We start from the raw sequence: 16,669 nt of genomic DNA, 5'->3' as shown, positions 1-16,669 counted from the left end.
AGTGGAGGTTGTGTGGAACAAGGCCAAAAGGTACTTCAGCACAAAGGTATGATAATTAAAAACCTGAAGCATTTGGAATGTTAACCAGCAGATCAACTACAAGTGGAGTGTTGTAGGGTGTGATAGAAAGTGGGATACAAACAGCAGAAAAATGGGTAAACTAGAGTTTTCAGAGAATGAAGATAGAGGCTGAGAGAAGGAAAGTATTGGAATTATCACATCAATTAAAAGACAAAGATTGACGTTTTGACAGTGTGGGTAATGAAATGGAGAATGTTAAAGATGTGCATATAGGAAGTCATCAATTTGGAGATAATGTGGGTAAGGAAATTTAGTCTAGAAATTGTATAATCTCATACTGAACTGTTGATCAGGGAAAAGAAGGAAATGCTGCTGAACAAGGTGAAGATATTTCTTGCACAGGTAAGGCACATTCCTATATGGAAAAAAAGGAACAAATAAGTCCAGATCTCCATGGATTATGAGGGAAATACAGATTAATATAAAACAAAAATGGTTGCTTGTGATGTGTCATACTGTAAACATAAAATAAGACTCAGCCTGGTTACAAAAGAATCAGAGGGGAAGTAAAAACTAAAATAAGAGGCAAAGAGAAGGCAGAAGCAAAGACAAGCAGACAACAGAAATAGTAAAGTTGTATACAAGGAGTAGTGGAGCTTATTAAGGACAAAAATAGAACATGCACATGGACGCTGAGGGTTTAGATAAGCCACTAAGTGAGCACTTTACATCCGTCTTCACCAGGAAATAGTAAGAGGAAATTGTTGGGACACTAGATATGTTAGACATTGATAACATTGGAGGTATTAAAATTTCCTTAAGGTTTTTATAGCTGGGGGTGGTAGTGGGGATAAGCTCCCACTACCTATTAGATGCTCTCAATGGCATGTGTTTCAAATTGTCTCTGACCACCAAGTTTAGCTCCTGGTTTTCACATGTGGCTTAGCTACTAAGCCCAGTGGAACATTTTTACTGAAAGGAGAAAGGACAAAGGTGGGTTACTGACTCCATAAAACCAGTTGTTTTGGGCAGATGGGCTTGTCACTGTGGTTGGCAGCTCATCCAGGAGAAGAACAATTCCGATCGCAAACCTCCACGGCCTTGCGGATGTGCCCATTCAACGGGAATAAACCCTGAGAAAAAGTACAGAGCTGGAGTCCTATGTTGAGTTCAACGCTGACTGGCAACTCCTGCAATGCTGCTGGTGCCAAACTGTATTAGCCTTTGCCGTTCCTTTGAATTCATCAGCTGTGTGGAGAGAGGGAGCCTGCTACATTGGCAACAGCTTGCTCTCCATATTGTACTGCTCTGGCTTGTTACTGACTTGCATATCATGTAAACAACTAGGACACAATATTCATGGTCAGCCCTGACCAACAGAGGATCTCAGTGGAGGAATTAAAAAAGTTGGCTCACTCACAGTAGGCAAGTCATCAGGACTGAATGGGATGCATCGTGGGTCTTGAAGGAGATACAGGAGGAAATTACAGCAGCGCAGATCTTATTCATTAATGTAAGAGATTCTGCAAATGCTGAAAATCTTGAGTAACACACTACTGGAGGAACTCAGCAAGTCAGACAACATCTATGGAAGGGAATAGACAGTTGACGTTTCAAGCTGAGACCCTTCATCAGGACATGTTATCATTAAATGTTTACGAATATGGCGGGGGGGGGGTTACTCCCTTGTTCAAAAAGATGTAAACTCCTCAACTACAAATCAGTCAGTTTAGCCCCAGTAGTGAGAAAGCTTTCAGAAACATTTCTTTGAAAATGGATAAACAGTCACCAGGAAGAAAGTGGACTACTTGAAGCATGGCAGTGCAGATTTATGAATGAAAAATTGTATCTAATTTACTTGATAAAATTTTTTTGATGAGGCCGTGGATATATATATGTCAGAATGGGAATGGGATGTGGAATTAAAATGTGTGGCCACTGGGAGATCCTGCTTTCTCTGGCAGACAGAGCGTAGATGTTCAGCAAAGCGGTCTCCCAGTCTGCGTCAGGTCTCGCCAATATATAAAAGGCCACATCGGGAGCACCGGACACAGTATATCACCCCAGTCGACTCACAGGTGAAGTGTTGCCTCAGCTGGAAGGACTGTTTGGGGCCCTGAATGGTGGTAAGGGAGGAAGTGTAAGGGCATGTGTAGCACTTGTTCCGCTTACACGGATAAGTGCCAGGAGGGAGATCAGTGGGGAGGGATGGGGGGGACGAATGGACAAGGGAGTTGCGTAGGGAGCGATCCCTGCGGAATGCAGGGGGGGGGGAGGGAAAGATGTGCTTAGTGGTGGGATCCCGTTGGAGGTGGCGGAAGTTACGGAGAATAATACGTTGGACCCGGAGGCTGGTGGGGTGGTAGGTGAGGACCAGGGGAACCCTATTCCTAGTGGGGTGACGGGAGGATGGAGTGAGAGCAGATGTACGTGAAATGGGGGAGATGCGTTTAAGAGCAGAGTTGATAGTGGAGGAAGGGAAGCCCCTTTCTTTAAAAAAGGAAGACATCTCCCTCGTCCTAGAATGAAAAGCCTCATCCTGAGAGCAGATGCGGCGGAGACGGAGGAATCGCGAGAAGGGGATGGCGTTTTTGCAAGAGACAGGGTGAGGAGAGGAATAGTCCAGATAGCTGTGAGAGTCAGTAGGCTTATAGTAGACATCAGTGGATAAGCTGTCTCCAGAGACAGAGACAGAAAGATCTAGAAAGGGGAGGGAGGTGTCGGAAATGGACCAGGTAAACTTGAGGGCAGGGTGAAAGTTGGAGGCAAAGTTAATAAAGTCAACGAGTTCTGCATGCGTGCAGGAAGCAGCGCCAATGCAGTCGTCGTCGATGTAGCAAAGGAAAAGTGGAGGACAGATACCAGAATAGGCACGGAACATAGATTGTTCCACAAACCCAACAAAAAGGCAGGCATAGCTAGGACCCATACGGGTGCCCATAGCTACACCTTTAGTTTGGAGGAAATGGGAGGAGCCAAAGGAGAAATTATTAAGAGTAAGGACTAATTCCGCTAGACGGAGCAGAGTGGTGGTAGAGGGGAACTGATTAGGTCTGGAATCCAAAAAGAAGCGTAGAGCTTTGAGACCTTCCTGATGGGGGATGAAAGTATATAAGGACTGGACATCCATGGCTCCAACACCTCAGGGCATATTCAAAACCCGGTCTCCAGCAACGACCATGGAAACCTTCACAGCGATTGCGCAACCACCAACTGCGACTCCAGCCTTGAACTCCAGGCCGGGTCTTTATGTGCTGCTATCGTGACTCCCGTCTCCCCTTCCCCCACCAATACTCTGCAATCCCGTCTCATTCAGATCCCATCGTCAGCTCCTGGGTACTCAGAGGCTCCATCTTCCTCTCACCCCAACCCTCCCCTCTCCATTGACACCCTCAGCCTCCCCCTCCCCCCTCTGATCCCAGCTCTCATCCGTGCCGGGTCTTTACCATCCCCTCCGACCTTCAGCTGTCTGAGGCAGAGCGCTCTGTTCTCAGTAAGGGCCTCACGTTTGTCCCCCTTCGTCCACATCTCAGCGAGTTCCGTGTTCGCCATGATGCGGAACTTTTCTTCCGCCGTCTCCGTCTCCGAACCTACTTCGGCAAGGACTCTTCCACCCCCACCGATGACCCCTTCTCCCGTCTTCAACTCTCCTCTTCTTCATGGACACCCCGCTCTGGTCTTCTGCCTGCTCTGGATCTCTTTATCGCTAATTGCCGACGGGACATCAACCGTCTCGACTTCACCGCACCTTGTCCCCATTCCAACCTCACTCCTTCGGAACGCTCTGCTCTCCACTCCCTCCGCACTAATCCTAACCTTATTATTAAACCCGCCGATAAGGGGGGGGGGTGCTGTTGTAGTCTGGCGTACTGACCTCTACCTTGCCGAGGCACAGCGACAACTCGCAGATACCTCCTCTTATTTACCCCTCGATCGTGACCCCACTAAGGAGCACCAGGCCATTGTCTCCCACACCATCACCGACTTTATCCGCTCAGGGGATCTCCCATCCACTGCTACCAACCTTATAGTTCCCACACCCCGCACTTCCCGTTTCTACCTCCTACCCAAGATCCACAAACCTGCCTGTCCTGGCCGACCTATTGTCTCAGCTTGCTCCTGCCCCACCGAACTCGTTTCTGCATACCTCGACACGGTTTTATCACCCCTTGTTCAATCCCTTCCGACCTATGTTCGTGACACTTCTCACGCTCTTAAACTTTTCGATGATTTTAAGTTCCCTGGCCCACACCGCTTTATTTTCACCATGGATGTCCAGTCCTTATATACTTCCATCCCCCATCAGGATGGTCTCAAAGCTCTACGCTTCTTTTCGGATTCCAGACCTAATCAGTTCCCCTGTACCACCACTCTGCTCCGTCTAGCGGAATTAGTCCTTACTCTTAATAATTTCTCCTTTGGCTCCTCCCACTTCCTCCAAACTAAAGGTGTAGCTATGGGCACCCGTATGGGTCCTAGCTATTCCTGCCTTTTTGTTGGGTTTGTGGAACAATCTATGTTCCGTGCCTATTCTGGTATCTGTCCCCCACTTTTCCTTCGCTACATCGACGACTGCATTGGCGCTGCTTCCTGCAAGCATGCAGAACTCGTTGACTTTATTAACTTTGCCTCCAACTTTCACCCTGCCCTCAAGTTTACCTGGTCCATTTCCGACACCTCCCTCCCCTTTCTAGATCTTCCTGTCTCTGTCTCTGGAGACAGCTTATCCACTGATGTCTATTATAAGCCTGCTGACTCTCACAGCTATCTGGACTATTCCTCTTCTCACCCTGTCTCTTGCAAAAACGCCATCCCCTTCTCGCGATTCCTCCGTCTCCGCCGCATCTGCTCTCAGGATGAGGCTTTTCATTCTAGGACGAGGGAGATGTCTTCCTTTTTTAAAGAAAGGGGCTTCCCTTCCTCCATTATCAACTCTGCTCTTAAACGCATCTCCCCCATTTCACGTACATCTGCTCTCACTCCATCCTCCCGCCACCCCACTAGGAATAGGGTTCCTCTGGTCCTCACCTACCACCCCACCAGCCTCCGGGTCCAACGTATTATTCTCCGTAACTTCCGCCACCTCCAACGGGATCCCACCACTAAGCACATCTTTCCCTCCCCCCCTCTCTCTGCATTCCGCAGGGATCGCTCCCTACGCAACTCCCTTGTCCATTCGTCCCCCCCATCCCTCCCCACTGATCTCCCTCCTGGCACTTATCCGTGTAAGCGGAACAAGTGCTACACATGCCCTTACACTTCCTCCCTTACCACCATTCAGGGCCCCAAACAGTCCTTCCAGGTGAGGCAACACTTCACCTGTGAGTCGACTGGGGTGATATACTGCGTCCTCTTGCCCATCCTCTGGCCCCCCCCTTGTCTTTCTTCCTGGACCTCCTGTCCCATGATCCTCTCGTATCCCCTTTAGTCAATCACCTGTCCAGCTCTTGGCTCCATCCCTCCCCCTCCTGTCTTCTCCTATCATTTTGGATCTCCCCCTCCCCCTCCAACTTTCAAATCCCTTACTCACTCTTCCTTCAGTTAGTCCTGATGAAGGGTCTCGGCCTGAAACGTCGACTGTACCTCTTCCTATAGATGCTGCCTGGCCTGCTGCGTTCACCAGCAACTTTGATGTGTGTGCTTGAATTTCCAGCATCTGCAGAATTCCTGCTGTTAGTGATTCATTGCATCAGGATATAAACAGGTTATAGGATGGCACTCATGTAGCGGATTGTTTAATGAAGAGAAGTTGGAGGAACTTGGTAGAAAGAATAAGGATACCATCAATAGGGGAATTAAGAGACTTGAGGCTATCAGTGTACAAGCCACTGAAATTAGCAAGGCAGGTTGAAAAAGTGGAGCAACAAACAACCTACTGGAGGAAGTCAGTGGGTCAAGCAGCAAGAGGCAAAGAGATAATCAATTTTTTAGGCCAAGGACCTGCATCAGGATTAAATGTGTAGAAGGAATAGTCAGTATAATGAGATGAGAGGGAGGGGTGTGACAGAGCCATTACCCTCTCCCATCTGGTTCCATTCCCTAGCTCACCTGATTCTACCGACCAGACTCTGTTATATCACCATAAGACATAAGACTAGAATCCTCTCAAGGAAACCATGCATAATCCTCTTAAGGAAATATGGTTTATTTTAACATGTGCTGCAAAAGTATCCTGATATTTCATTCTGAATAATGGATTCCAACAGCTTCCCAACCTCTAGTCAGGCTAACTGGCCTATAATTTACTTTTTTCTGCCTCCCCCCCTCCTTAAAGAGTGGAGTGACACTTGCTATTTTCCAGTCCTCTGGAACCACTTCAGAATCTAGTAATTCTTGAATGATCACTACTAATGCCTCCACAATTTCCTCAGCTTCCTTTTTCAGAACCCTGGGGTGTAGTCCATCTGATCCAGGTGACTTATTTCTCTTCTAACCTTTCAGCTTCCCAAGCACCTACTACTTAGTAATAGCAACTACACTCACTTCTGCCCCCTGACACTCTCAAATTTCTGTCACCATTGGGCTGAGACTAAGTTTTCAGTTACATGTCAATTTCAACCCCCCTCCTTTCACCCCCACCCCATACTGACTTCTCTGTTCTTAGCCATCTTCACTGCCATGGAAGACCAAATGGCATCAACATTGATCTTTCCAATTTCAAAAAACTCTTAACCTTTGTGTTCCTTTCACATACCTTGCCCCACCTAGGTTTTCTCTCCTTTTCATTCAGCTATTCCACTTGCCCCCATCCCACCCCTCCCCCGGAATCTACATCCATTATCCCCTCCTATCTGGTCCCACATGCTCATCACCCACAGATTAATCCACATAGGTTTCTTTCCTTGGTCTGTTCTTCCTATTCCATGTTCCCTCACCCCTCCCCCAGTTATCTCTGTCAATCATCTGGTTGCACATCACCTTCCAGTTCCTTTCTCTACTTCATCTGTCCCCCACTCCTCAGCATACCTCCCAACCCAACCTGGCTCCATCTTCCTAACCCTTTTTTCTTTTTCTATTTCCATGTATCATGCTCCAGCATCTGTCTCTACATGTCCCCACCTTCAACCACCTGGCTCAATCTGCCAATCATCAATCCACCACACCAATTCCTCTCACCTCTTTGTACTCTACACCATCAGTTCTGATGCAGGGCTTTGACCCAAACTATGGAGCATGCCTCCATAAATGCTATTTGACTCACTAAGTTCTGCCATTGGTTAGTACGTTTTTGTTTACATCCTTTATTAAAGGCAGCCATTCCCAAACCAAACACCAGGTCCAGTACAATGAAGTATCATGTGATGCATACAATCTTAAAGATAAACTCTCACTTTGTGTGCTGGCTTTTTTCTCTTTGGCAGACCCCCGGTACGGTGAGTGACTTACTTCCACACCAAATCTGTGGGTTCTGATATGTCATTGTGGGAACTGCAGACAATTCCTCAGATAGATCAGTGGCATGGGGTGGACCATTCTTTCTACTGCCAAAGCAGGAACCTTCTGTGCTCTTGATGCATTACATTGAGGGTCTCAATACTATCCTTAATGGTCCACTTTGAGCAGTCATGGGCCTATCAACAAGTACTCTGTTAGCTATAAAATACTGTGAAGATTCTTACATTTTAATAAGAAATTATTTCCTGTCATTTTGACATAATAAACCATTAATTGAAGGGACCATTTCTTAAGCAAGGGCAAAGGGAAGGAGAGAATAAATTAGAGAAGCAAATTAGAAAGCTACACACATAAAAAATGCTGGTGAACGCAGCAGGCCAGGCACCATCTATAGGAAGAGGTACAGTCCACATTTTGCACCCAGACCCTTTTATGTGTGTTGCTTTAATTTCCAGCATCTACGGATTTCCTCGTGTTTAGAAAGCTACATGATATGATTCTGAAATAAATACATAAAATGCTGGAAGCATTCAGCATTAATTCTGATGAGGGGGCTATTTATTAGTTTCTTCATGCACAGATGCTGTCTGTCCTGCTAAGTGTTTCCGGCATTTTCTGTGTGTTTTTCTGATGTCCAGCACCTACAGGTTTTATTTTTGATTTTCCAAGTTTCAGTTGATTCAATTTATCTGAAAGCCAATGAAAGTAGCAACGCTTGAGTTGGGGTGGGGGGAAATCAGACCCGCTCCTATTACATAAAACTGACAATTGGAAATTTGGTGAGGTAATACCCGAAGAGATTGTCAACCCTTGCCATCATTATCTCACATTAAAAAATAACATCAAGGTTAACATATCGGCAAAATAAATAAGTGAGAACTTTACTTTTTCTTAATGCTCAAAACTACCCAGTAACAGCAAACCATAAAAGAAGAGAAATATAAACGAACTTCGCAGCGTCTCGGGCACCCACGAGCTGCGCACGCAACCCCCCGCCAGGCCCGCGAGCGGGGCGAACGGGCCGGTTGGCTGAGCATGCGCAGGCGCAGGCGCTGGGCTCGTCGAGCGCTGCTTGTTGATGTCGGGGCGGGGCTGGCAGGGAGTCGAGTGACTAAGTAAATGATAAATGATAAATCCGACAGTAGCTTGCCATTGCCCAGCGGTTGAGTGGAGATGCACGCAGGAACATTCATATAAAACCACGCATCGCACACAGTACGTGTAGGCACACTGTACTTTCGCTTCACTGAGGACCAAATGCACGCATTGAAACACGCTCTTTTCTTGAAAGGAGAGTTTTAACTCATCGAGGCCTTAAACCGGAATTTAAAATACGCAGAAAAAAAAGAGAAACAATTTCCTCGGAGGAGTCCTGACTCTTCCTCTCTTCCCCAAGGTGATGCCCTCTGATTTCATCTCCCTCCTCAGCGGGGATTTGGATCTTAATTCGCCGAAGAGTTCGTATTCCAAAGGTAAGGGGACGTTTAATTTCCTCTTTCATTCACTTCTTGGACTCGCGGTAAAATAGAAGATTGTATGTTTTGGGGTAATATTTTTAACGTTTCCACCAAGCTGTAGGCCGTAACTGAGAAAATAGCTGACAGTTCTGGGAAATAGATTTAGATTTAATGTAGTTGTCACTTTAATATACTTTATTTTACGAACGCTTGCGTCGACGTTTAAACAAAATCGTCATATACTAAAATAATTTCGGTTTGGATTCAATCTCGCTTTACTCCGAGCAACCTAACTTGACGAGGAAATGGTTGATTGACATTTACAACCACCTGTCAGAGTACGTAGCTTGGGCCCAAGGCTAATAGGAGGGCCGTTCTCCCAGAATTGGCCTCATTTGGTAGGTGGATTTGGTATTTACAACTTTAAGTTGGGTTGATGAAGAGTTGTGTTTATTGAGGAACCACGTCACAGCTACAGAAGAACGCAGCTCTTTAGTAAATGGTTCATTTTTCTTTCCTCTCCAAATATATTTAGCGGTATCTGCTATTGTTTCACATTAACTAAGATGTAGATTGGGATTTTTTAGAACTAAGATTAATAATGCAAAATTAGGAAAAACCAGCGCCATTCGGCAAGGTTCGTTCACCGTCGGGAGAATCAACACATTAAAGATTCAAAAACAAAAATACGGGAAGCAGTCAATAAATAGGTGAAGACTTTTTTTGTGGAGTACAACAGAATTTGCATTTAAGATCAAGGATCCCTTACAATTGGAAAAATGCGAAAAGCTTGTTTTAAGTTGCCTAATGCGAAAGGATGTTAGGGAATGACATTTAGTGGAAAAAGGAAAAAGAAACAAAATTTTCAAAAAACCTGAAGCTTGTGGAGTTATTGCTGTGGATAGGATGTTACCTCAAGAGGAAGAAAGTAAACAAGAAATTTATAATGTCAGTTGACATCAGTACCAGAAATAATGGAATATTTAATGAATTTTGCAATAACAACAATTTGAAAATAATACAAGGACTTTCTGGTTCCAGTGGTCTGAATTAAAGAAGTTAGACTTCATGCAAATTCTCCTATGCATTCTAAAGCATTTTCAAACCTATAATAATAACACATATGTTTTATAGTAGTAATCAGTGACTGTCTATATCCCATTAGTTTAAATATGGTTAGAATGAAATAGTTATGAGAAGTGTATGTAGAGCAATATGGATTATTACAGAAAATGGAACATCTTGATTTATTGTGAAATCAACTAATACTCAATTCTCAGGAAAGGAACCCTGAAGAATGAATTTATGAAGGGAAAATTGTGTTTGACTTGCCTACTGGAGTCCTTGAGGTAATGCATTTAGTAGAATAGATAAAGGCTTTTAAGAAGGTCTGACGAAGGTCTGGGTTAAAGCACAGAGTTTGGGCTAATCTATCAATGTAGATTAACAACACACATCAAAGTTGCTGGTGAACGCAGCAGGCCAGGCAGCATTTATAGGAAGAGGCGCAGTCGACGTTTCAGGCCGAGACCCTTCGTCAGGACTAACTGAAGGAAGAGTGAGTAAGGGATTTGAAAGCTGGAGGGGGAGGGGGAGATCCAAAATGATAGGAGAAGACAGGAGGGGGAGGGATGGAGCCGAGAGCTGGACAGGTGATAGGCAGAAGGGGATACGAGAGGATCATGGGACAGGAGGTCCGGGAAGAAAGACGGGGGGGGGTGACCCAGAGGATGGGCAAGAGGTATATTCAGAGGGACAGAGGGAGAAAAAGGAGAGTGAGAGAAAGAATGTGTGCATAAAAAAGAGTAACAGATGGGGTACGAGGGGGAGGTGGGGCCTAGCGGAAGTTAGAGAAGTCAATGTTCATGCCATCAGGTTGGAGGCTACCCATACGGAATATAAGGTGTTGTTCCTCCAACCTGAGTGTGGCTTCATCTTTACAGTAGAGGAGGCCGTGGATAGACATGTCAGAATGGGAATGGGATGTGGAATTAAAATGTGTGGCCACTGGGAGATCCTGCTTTCTCTGGCGGACAGAGCGTAGATGTTCAGCGAAGCGGTCTCCCAGTCTGCGTCGGGTCTCACCAATATATAAAAGGCCACATCGGGAGCACCGGACGCAGTATAGTTGGTTACTGAAAAGTGTAAATAACCAACTATCAATCTACTTGGGTCAACTTGGGTTTGACTAATGAGTTACTGCAGAAATAATAGGACATTGATGCACAACACAGAAGTTATTGAAATGCTAAGAGATTGGGTATTGTTTATGTTTGAAAGGACCTTGGTGTTCTTGCATATGAATCACTGAAAGCCAATGCTTAGTTTCTTCTAGGAAGGCAAGTGTTATATCCACCTTTATTACAACAGCATTTGAGCACAGGAATTAAGTCATTGCTACAGTTGTAGGGGTCCTTGTTGAGACCATAATTTGGAGTACTGTTTTCAGTTTTGATGGTCTTGACTAAAGAAATATTTGCCTTTGAGGGAGTGCATAGGGCTAGTGTCAGCAACAGCAAGTTGGACATGAGAAATTGAGTAAATTAGACCTGTATTCTCTAGACTTTAGAAGAAAGAGAAGTTTTCACTGTAGAGTATAAAATTCATACTGAGTTTCATAGTTTGAATATGAGGATGATATTTCCCATAACTAAGAATCAAGAACCAAGGATCATAGTCTCAGAATAAAGCACCAGTCATTTACAGCTGAGATGCTGAAAAATTTCTTCCACAGCAGGAGGTGAATCTTTGACATTCTCTACCCCAAGTGATGTAGAAGCTCGGTCATCAAGTACATTAAAAAAAGTAATTGATTATTGTATAATAGGGGAATCAAGGTATCATGCAGAAAAATGTGCTTGTGTAGAAGATCAGCTGTGATTAGTTGGCCAGTTTTGAATGGCCAAATGCCCTTCTGCTCCTATTTTTTTGTAGAGTCATAGTTGTAAAACACAGAAATGGATCTTTCTGCCCACCACATCCATGCCACCATTTGTGTAGAGAAATTGAAACACAACTGTGAAGAGAAAGGAAAGGGTGGTTACCTAACATTAATTTCAATATTAATTTTCAAATACTGCAGTGTGTCCAAATGAAAGATTAGGTGTTATTCCTTGAGTCCTAGGTATTGTTAGAACAATGTAAGATGTCAAAAACAGAAGTTAAAAGTTGGACTGAAATAGAGAATTAAAGTGACAGATCAGTGGAAACCCGGAGTTTGCAGACCAAATGAAAGTGTTTTGTAAAATTATCACCAAATTGCATTTGGTTTTTCCTATTCTAGAGGAGATCAGATTATTAGCACCAAATGGTGCACGTGTTTAAACTGCAGTTTGATAGTCTGTGGGACATGACTGGTGCCAGAGCATAGTAATTACCACACGATCATATTCCTCTGAGGAGAACTGTTCTTTTAAGTATAGACATCGAAAATAGAAATTGAAACACAACTGTGAAGAGTTGTGCCTGGGTTGCGTAAGGGTTCTGAGAGGTGTCTATAAAGCACAGTTTCCATAAATTGGAAATACTGTTGGCTGAAATCGTTGTCAGCTGGGATTGCAAAAGTTACACTGGTAGATTAATTAGCTACAGATAGAAAAGATCTCAGTTAATTTTAGGTCTTGGTTAGAATCAGTAATTAGTACATTATCTATACTACCGATTCAAATCATGCTGGTTCACAGAATGCCTGACCGAAGAGTTTCAACTGTACCCAAAATGAAAAGTAGTACAAGTGAATTTTTGAAAGAAATAGTAAATGGACAGGTATTGCAATTCCTGAAGATCCATGGCAAGATGTTGTGAGAAGGGAAAATGGTTGATGGAGATAAAAGTGAGCAGGGAGCCAGATATAAACATAATGAACAGGGACACGATTAGGCCAGTTGGTCCCTCAAGCCTGATCTGCTATTCATCAAGACCTTGGCTGGTCTCAAAATCACTTTTGCTTCCCCGCCCCCATACTCTCGTATCCTTGTGGTTTAAATTTATTTTGGTCTTCAACTTGAAAATATTCAATGACTCTGCCTCTGTTGCTGTCTGAGATAGAGAATCCCAAAGATTCACCAGTCTTTCGGAGTAGAAATCTCTTTGTTGTTGATTGAGTTGAGCCATTGCTTTTTCTGAAAATGCCCTCTTGTTTCCACACCTGGGCTAACATTATCTTAACACTTAACCCGTAAATCCCCTTCATAACTTTTTTGTATTTTAACATGGTCACCTCCTGTTTCTATACTGCAGTGAGCTTAAGCCTGAGCCGCTCAGCCTTGTCTCATATGCCGGTTCTTTGGTCCAATAAAACAATCCAGTGAATTTTCTCTGCACTGTCTTGTATGCAAATAATTTTTATCTTAAAGATGGAAAACAAATCTGTGCGTCCTGCTCCAGATGTAGACTCAGCAACATCTGAGATGCATCCAAGCACCCTGGATGTTTATTGTCTCTAGCGATGAAGGCCAGTATTCATTTTCTTAAATTCCCTACTGTACCTGCTTGCCAGCTTAGTAGTATTGCATCTGCCAGGGGCCCCCAGATCGTTTTCTATAGCCAAATGTTATAGTCTTAATTTTAAACAATATGCTTTTTCTTGTTTTCCTTTTGGAGTGGATGACCTCGCATTTTCCTACATTATGTTCCATCTGTCGATTTCTTTCCCCATTCATTTACCTATGTACATTCTTTTCAGGCATCTCGCAACTTGTCTATTCAATTATGCTTAGCTCCTTCATCCAAGTCATCGTGATCATATATAGTTGAGTCTGCAGCACTGATCTCTGTGGCATTAATCTAGTTGATTGCCAGCACAGAAATGACCTACTCATCCAAAATGTGTTTTTGACTATCACCTTTCTATATCAATATATTATCCTCAACTATATCAAACAAGAGAAAATCTGCAAACACTGGAAATCCAAAGCAATATACATAAAATGCTGGAGGAACTCAGCAGGTAGGCAGCATCTACGGAAAAGAGTAAATAGTCAACATTTTGGGCTGAGACTCTTCATCAGAACTCATCAGTTCCTATGAAGGGTTTCGACCCAAAACATCGTTTACTTTTTCTTCCATAGATGCCGCCTGAGCTGCTGAGTTCCTCTAGCATTTTGTGTATGACCCTCAACTATATGCCCTCTTGATACAGAAATCTTATCAAAAGTATTCTGAAAATCAAAACCTAGTGCATCTACTGATTTCCCTTTTATGCACTGTTATGTTGTCAAAGAAGGAAAGCAATTAAGTCAAACACATTTCCTCTTTCAGAAAACCGCAGTGAGTGTCTTTGATCTGTTTACATTGCTGAGAGTGGGAGATGTTGAAAATAATGGTGTTTTCCATTGAATGTGGAGGCAAGTTGGATATAGTGAGGGAGATGGAAATGCTGACCCTTTTCCGGCTGGGAAGCAAGGGAATGAAACAGTAATGGAGGAGATCTGGTGAGAGCTTGGTAAACTGGTAGAGATGTAGATTAGCTGTAGGGGAAAGGAAGACAATCTTAAAAGGCACTTTCATATCTGTTTTAATTTTTTTTTGGTCTTGTATCATCCAACTGCCAGTTTTTAAAGTAAGGAATAACTTTACAATTTTGGTTTGCATACTAGCACAGACATTTCCTCTGTTCTTTTCACTCTTACCCATCTCAGTAACTTAAATGCTTACTGCTCACTTTTTAATTTCTGATGAAGTCATTAAGTCATTGCTCCCTCCATGGGTGCTGCTTGACATGCTGAGTGTTTTTGCAGCATTTTCTTTTTTTCAGATTTCCAACATCTGCATTTTTCTTATGCTGCACATTATAAAAGTTTTGGGTTTGAGGACAGTGTTCTCCATGATATAACTTTTTTTGCCCCGACGTTATAGGTGCTTTTTCAATGCCCTATCAAACACAGTATGTGTGTTGGCAGGATCACAGAATGTGAGGAAAAGTAAATGGATGAGCTTGACAACATTGTTTTACCTTCAACACACATCAAATTTGCTGGAGGCCAGGCAGCAACTCTAGGAAGAGGTAAGTCGACGTTTCGGGCCGAGACCCTTCGTCAGGACTAACTGAAGGAAGAGCTAGTAAGAGATTTGAGAGGGGGAGGGGGAGATCTAAAATGATAGGAGAAGACAGGAGGGGGAGGGATGGAGCCAAGAGCTGGACAGGTGATTGGCAAAAGGGATATGAGAGGATCATGGGACAGGAGACCCAGGGAGAAGGAAAAGGGGGAGGGGGGGGAACCCAGAGGATGGGCAAGGGGTATAGTCAGAGGGAGAAAAAGGAGAGAGAGAGAAAGAATTTGTATATAAATAAATAATGGATGGAGTACAAGGGGGAGGTGGGGCAATAGCAGGTTAGAGAAGTCAGTGTTCATGCCATCAGGTTGGAGGCTACCCAGACAGAATATAAGGTGTTGTTCCTCCAACCTGAGTGTGGCTTCATCTTTACAGTAGAGGAGGCCGTGGATAGACATATCAGAATGGGAATGGGATGTGGAATTAAGATGTGTGGCCACTGGGAGATCCTGCTTTCTCTGGCGGACAGAGCGTAGGTGTTCAGCAAAACGATCTCCCAGTCTGCGTCGGGTCTCGCCAATATATAGAAGGCCACATCGGGAGCACCGGACACAGTATATCACCCCAGCCGACTCACAGGTGAAGTGTCGCCTCACCTGGAAGGACTGGCTGGGGCCCTGAATGGTGGTAAGGGAGGAAGTCTAAGGGCACGTGTAGCACTTGTTCCACTTACAAGGATAAGTGCCAGGAGGGAGATTGGTGGGGAGGGATGTGGGGGACGAATGGACAAGGGAGTTGCGTAGGGAGCGATCCCTGCGGAAAGTGAGGGGGGGGAGGGGGAGGGAAAGATGTGCTTAGTGGTGGGATCCCGTTGGAGGTGGCGGAACTTACGGAGAATAATATGTTGGACCCAGAGGCTGGTGGGGTGGTAGGTGTGGACCAGGGGAACCCTCTTCCTAGTGGGGTGGTGGGAGGATGGAGTGAGAGCAGATGTGCGTGAAATGGGGGAGATGCATTTGAGAGCAGAGTTGATGGTGGAGGAAGGGAAGCCCCTTTCTTTAAAAAAGGAGGACATCTCCCTCGTCCTGGAATGAAAAGCCTCATCCTGAGAGCAGATGTGGCGGAGACGGAGGAATTGCAAGAAGGGGATGGCATTTTTGCAAGAGATAGGGTGAGAAGAGGAATAATCCAGATAGCTGTGAGAGTCAGTAGGCTTATAGTAGACATCAGTAGATATGCTGTCTCCAGAGACAGAGACAGAAAGGATCTAGAAAGGGGAGGGAGTTGTCGGAAATGGACCAGGTAAACTTGAGGGCAGGGTGAAAGTTGGAGGCAAAGTTAATGAAGTCAACGAGCTCAGCATGCTTGCAGGGGGCTATATAATCTAAGTTCCAAACCTATTCTGGTAAAGCCTCCTCTACTGTAAAGATGAAGCCACACTCAGGTTGGAGGAACAACACCTTATATTCTGTCTGGGTAGCCTCCAACCTGATGGCATGAACATTGACTTCTCTAATTTCTGCTAATGCCCCACCTCCCCCTCGTACCCCATCTGTTATTTATTTATATACACATATTCTTTCTCTCTCTCTCTCCTTTTTCTCCCTCTGTCTGTCTGACTATACCCCTTGCCCATCCTCTGGGTTTCCCCCCCCCTTTCCCTTCTCCCCGGACCTCCTGTCCCATGATTCTCTCATATCCCTTTTGCCAATCACCTGTTCAGCTCTTGGCTCCATCCCTCCCCCTCCTGTCTTCTCCTATCATTTTGGATCTCCCCCTCCCCCTCCCACTTTCAAATCTCT

At 44.6% G+C, this 16,669-nt stretch overlaps 1 protein-coding gene across 3 annotated transcripts in view; it reads left to right on the top strand.

Moving 5' to 3' along the window:
• The first annotated feature begins 8,526 nt into the window (after positions 1-8,526).
• Positions 8,527-16,669, top strand: part of nfat5b (nuclear factor of activated T cells 5b) — a 204,900-nt gene continuing 196,757 nt past the window's right edge. For all 3 annotated transcript variants that reach the window (XR_010020321.1, XM_063067098.1, XM_063067097.1), the window contains exon 1: positions 8,527-8,888. Coding sequence is in view for 2 of the 3 variants with exons in the window: in XM_063067098.1 (XP_062923168.1) it covers positions 8,816-8,888 (73 nt within the window). In the remaining variant the exon portion in view is untranslated. The remainder of the gene's footprint in view (positions 8,889-16,669) is intronic.

Source organism: Mobula hypostoma, chromosome 14 (assembly GCF_963921235.1).
Source record: "Mobula hypostoma chromosome 14, sMobHyp1.1, whole genome shotgun sequence".
In the NCBI taxonomy this organism is placed as follows: Eukaryota; Metazoa; Chordata; class Chondrichthyes; order Myliobatiformes; family Myliobatidae; genus Mobula; species Mobula hypostoma.
This window is presented reverse-complemented; position numbering and strand designations above follow the sequence as displayed.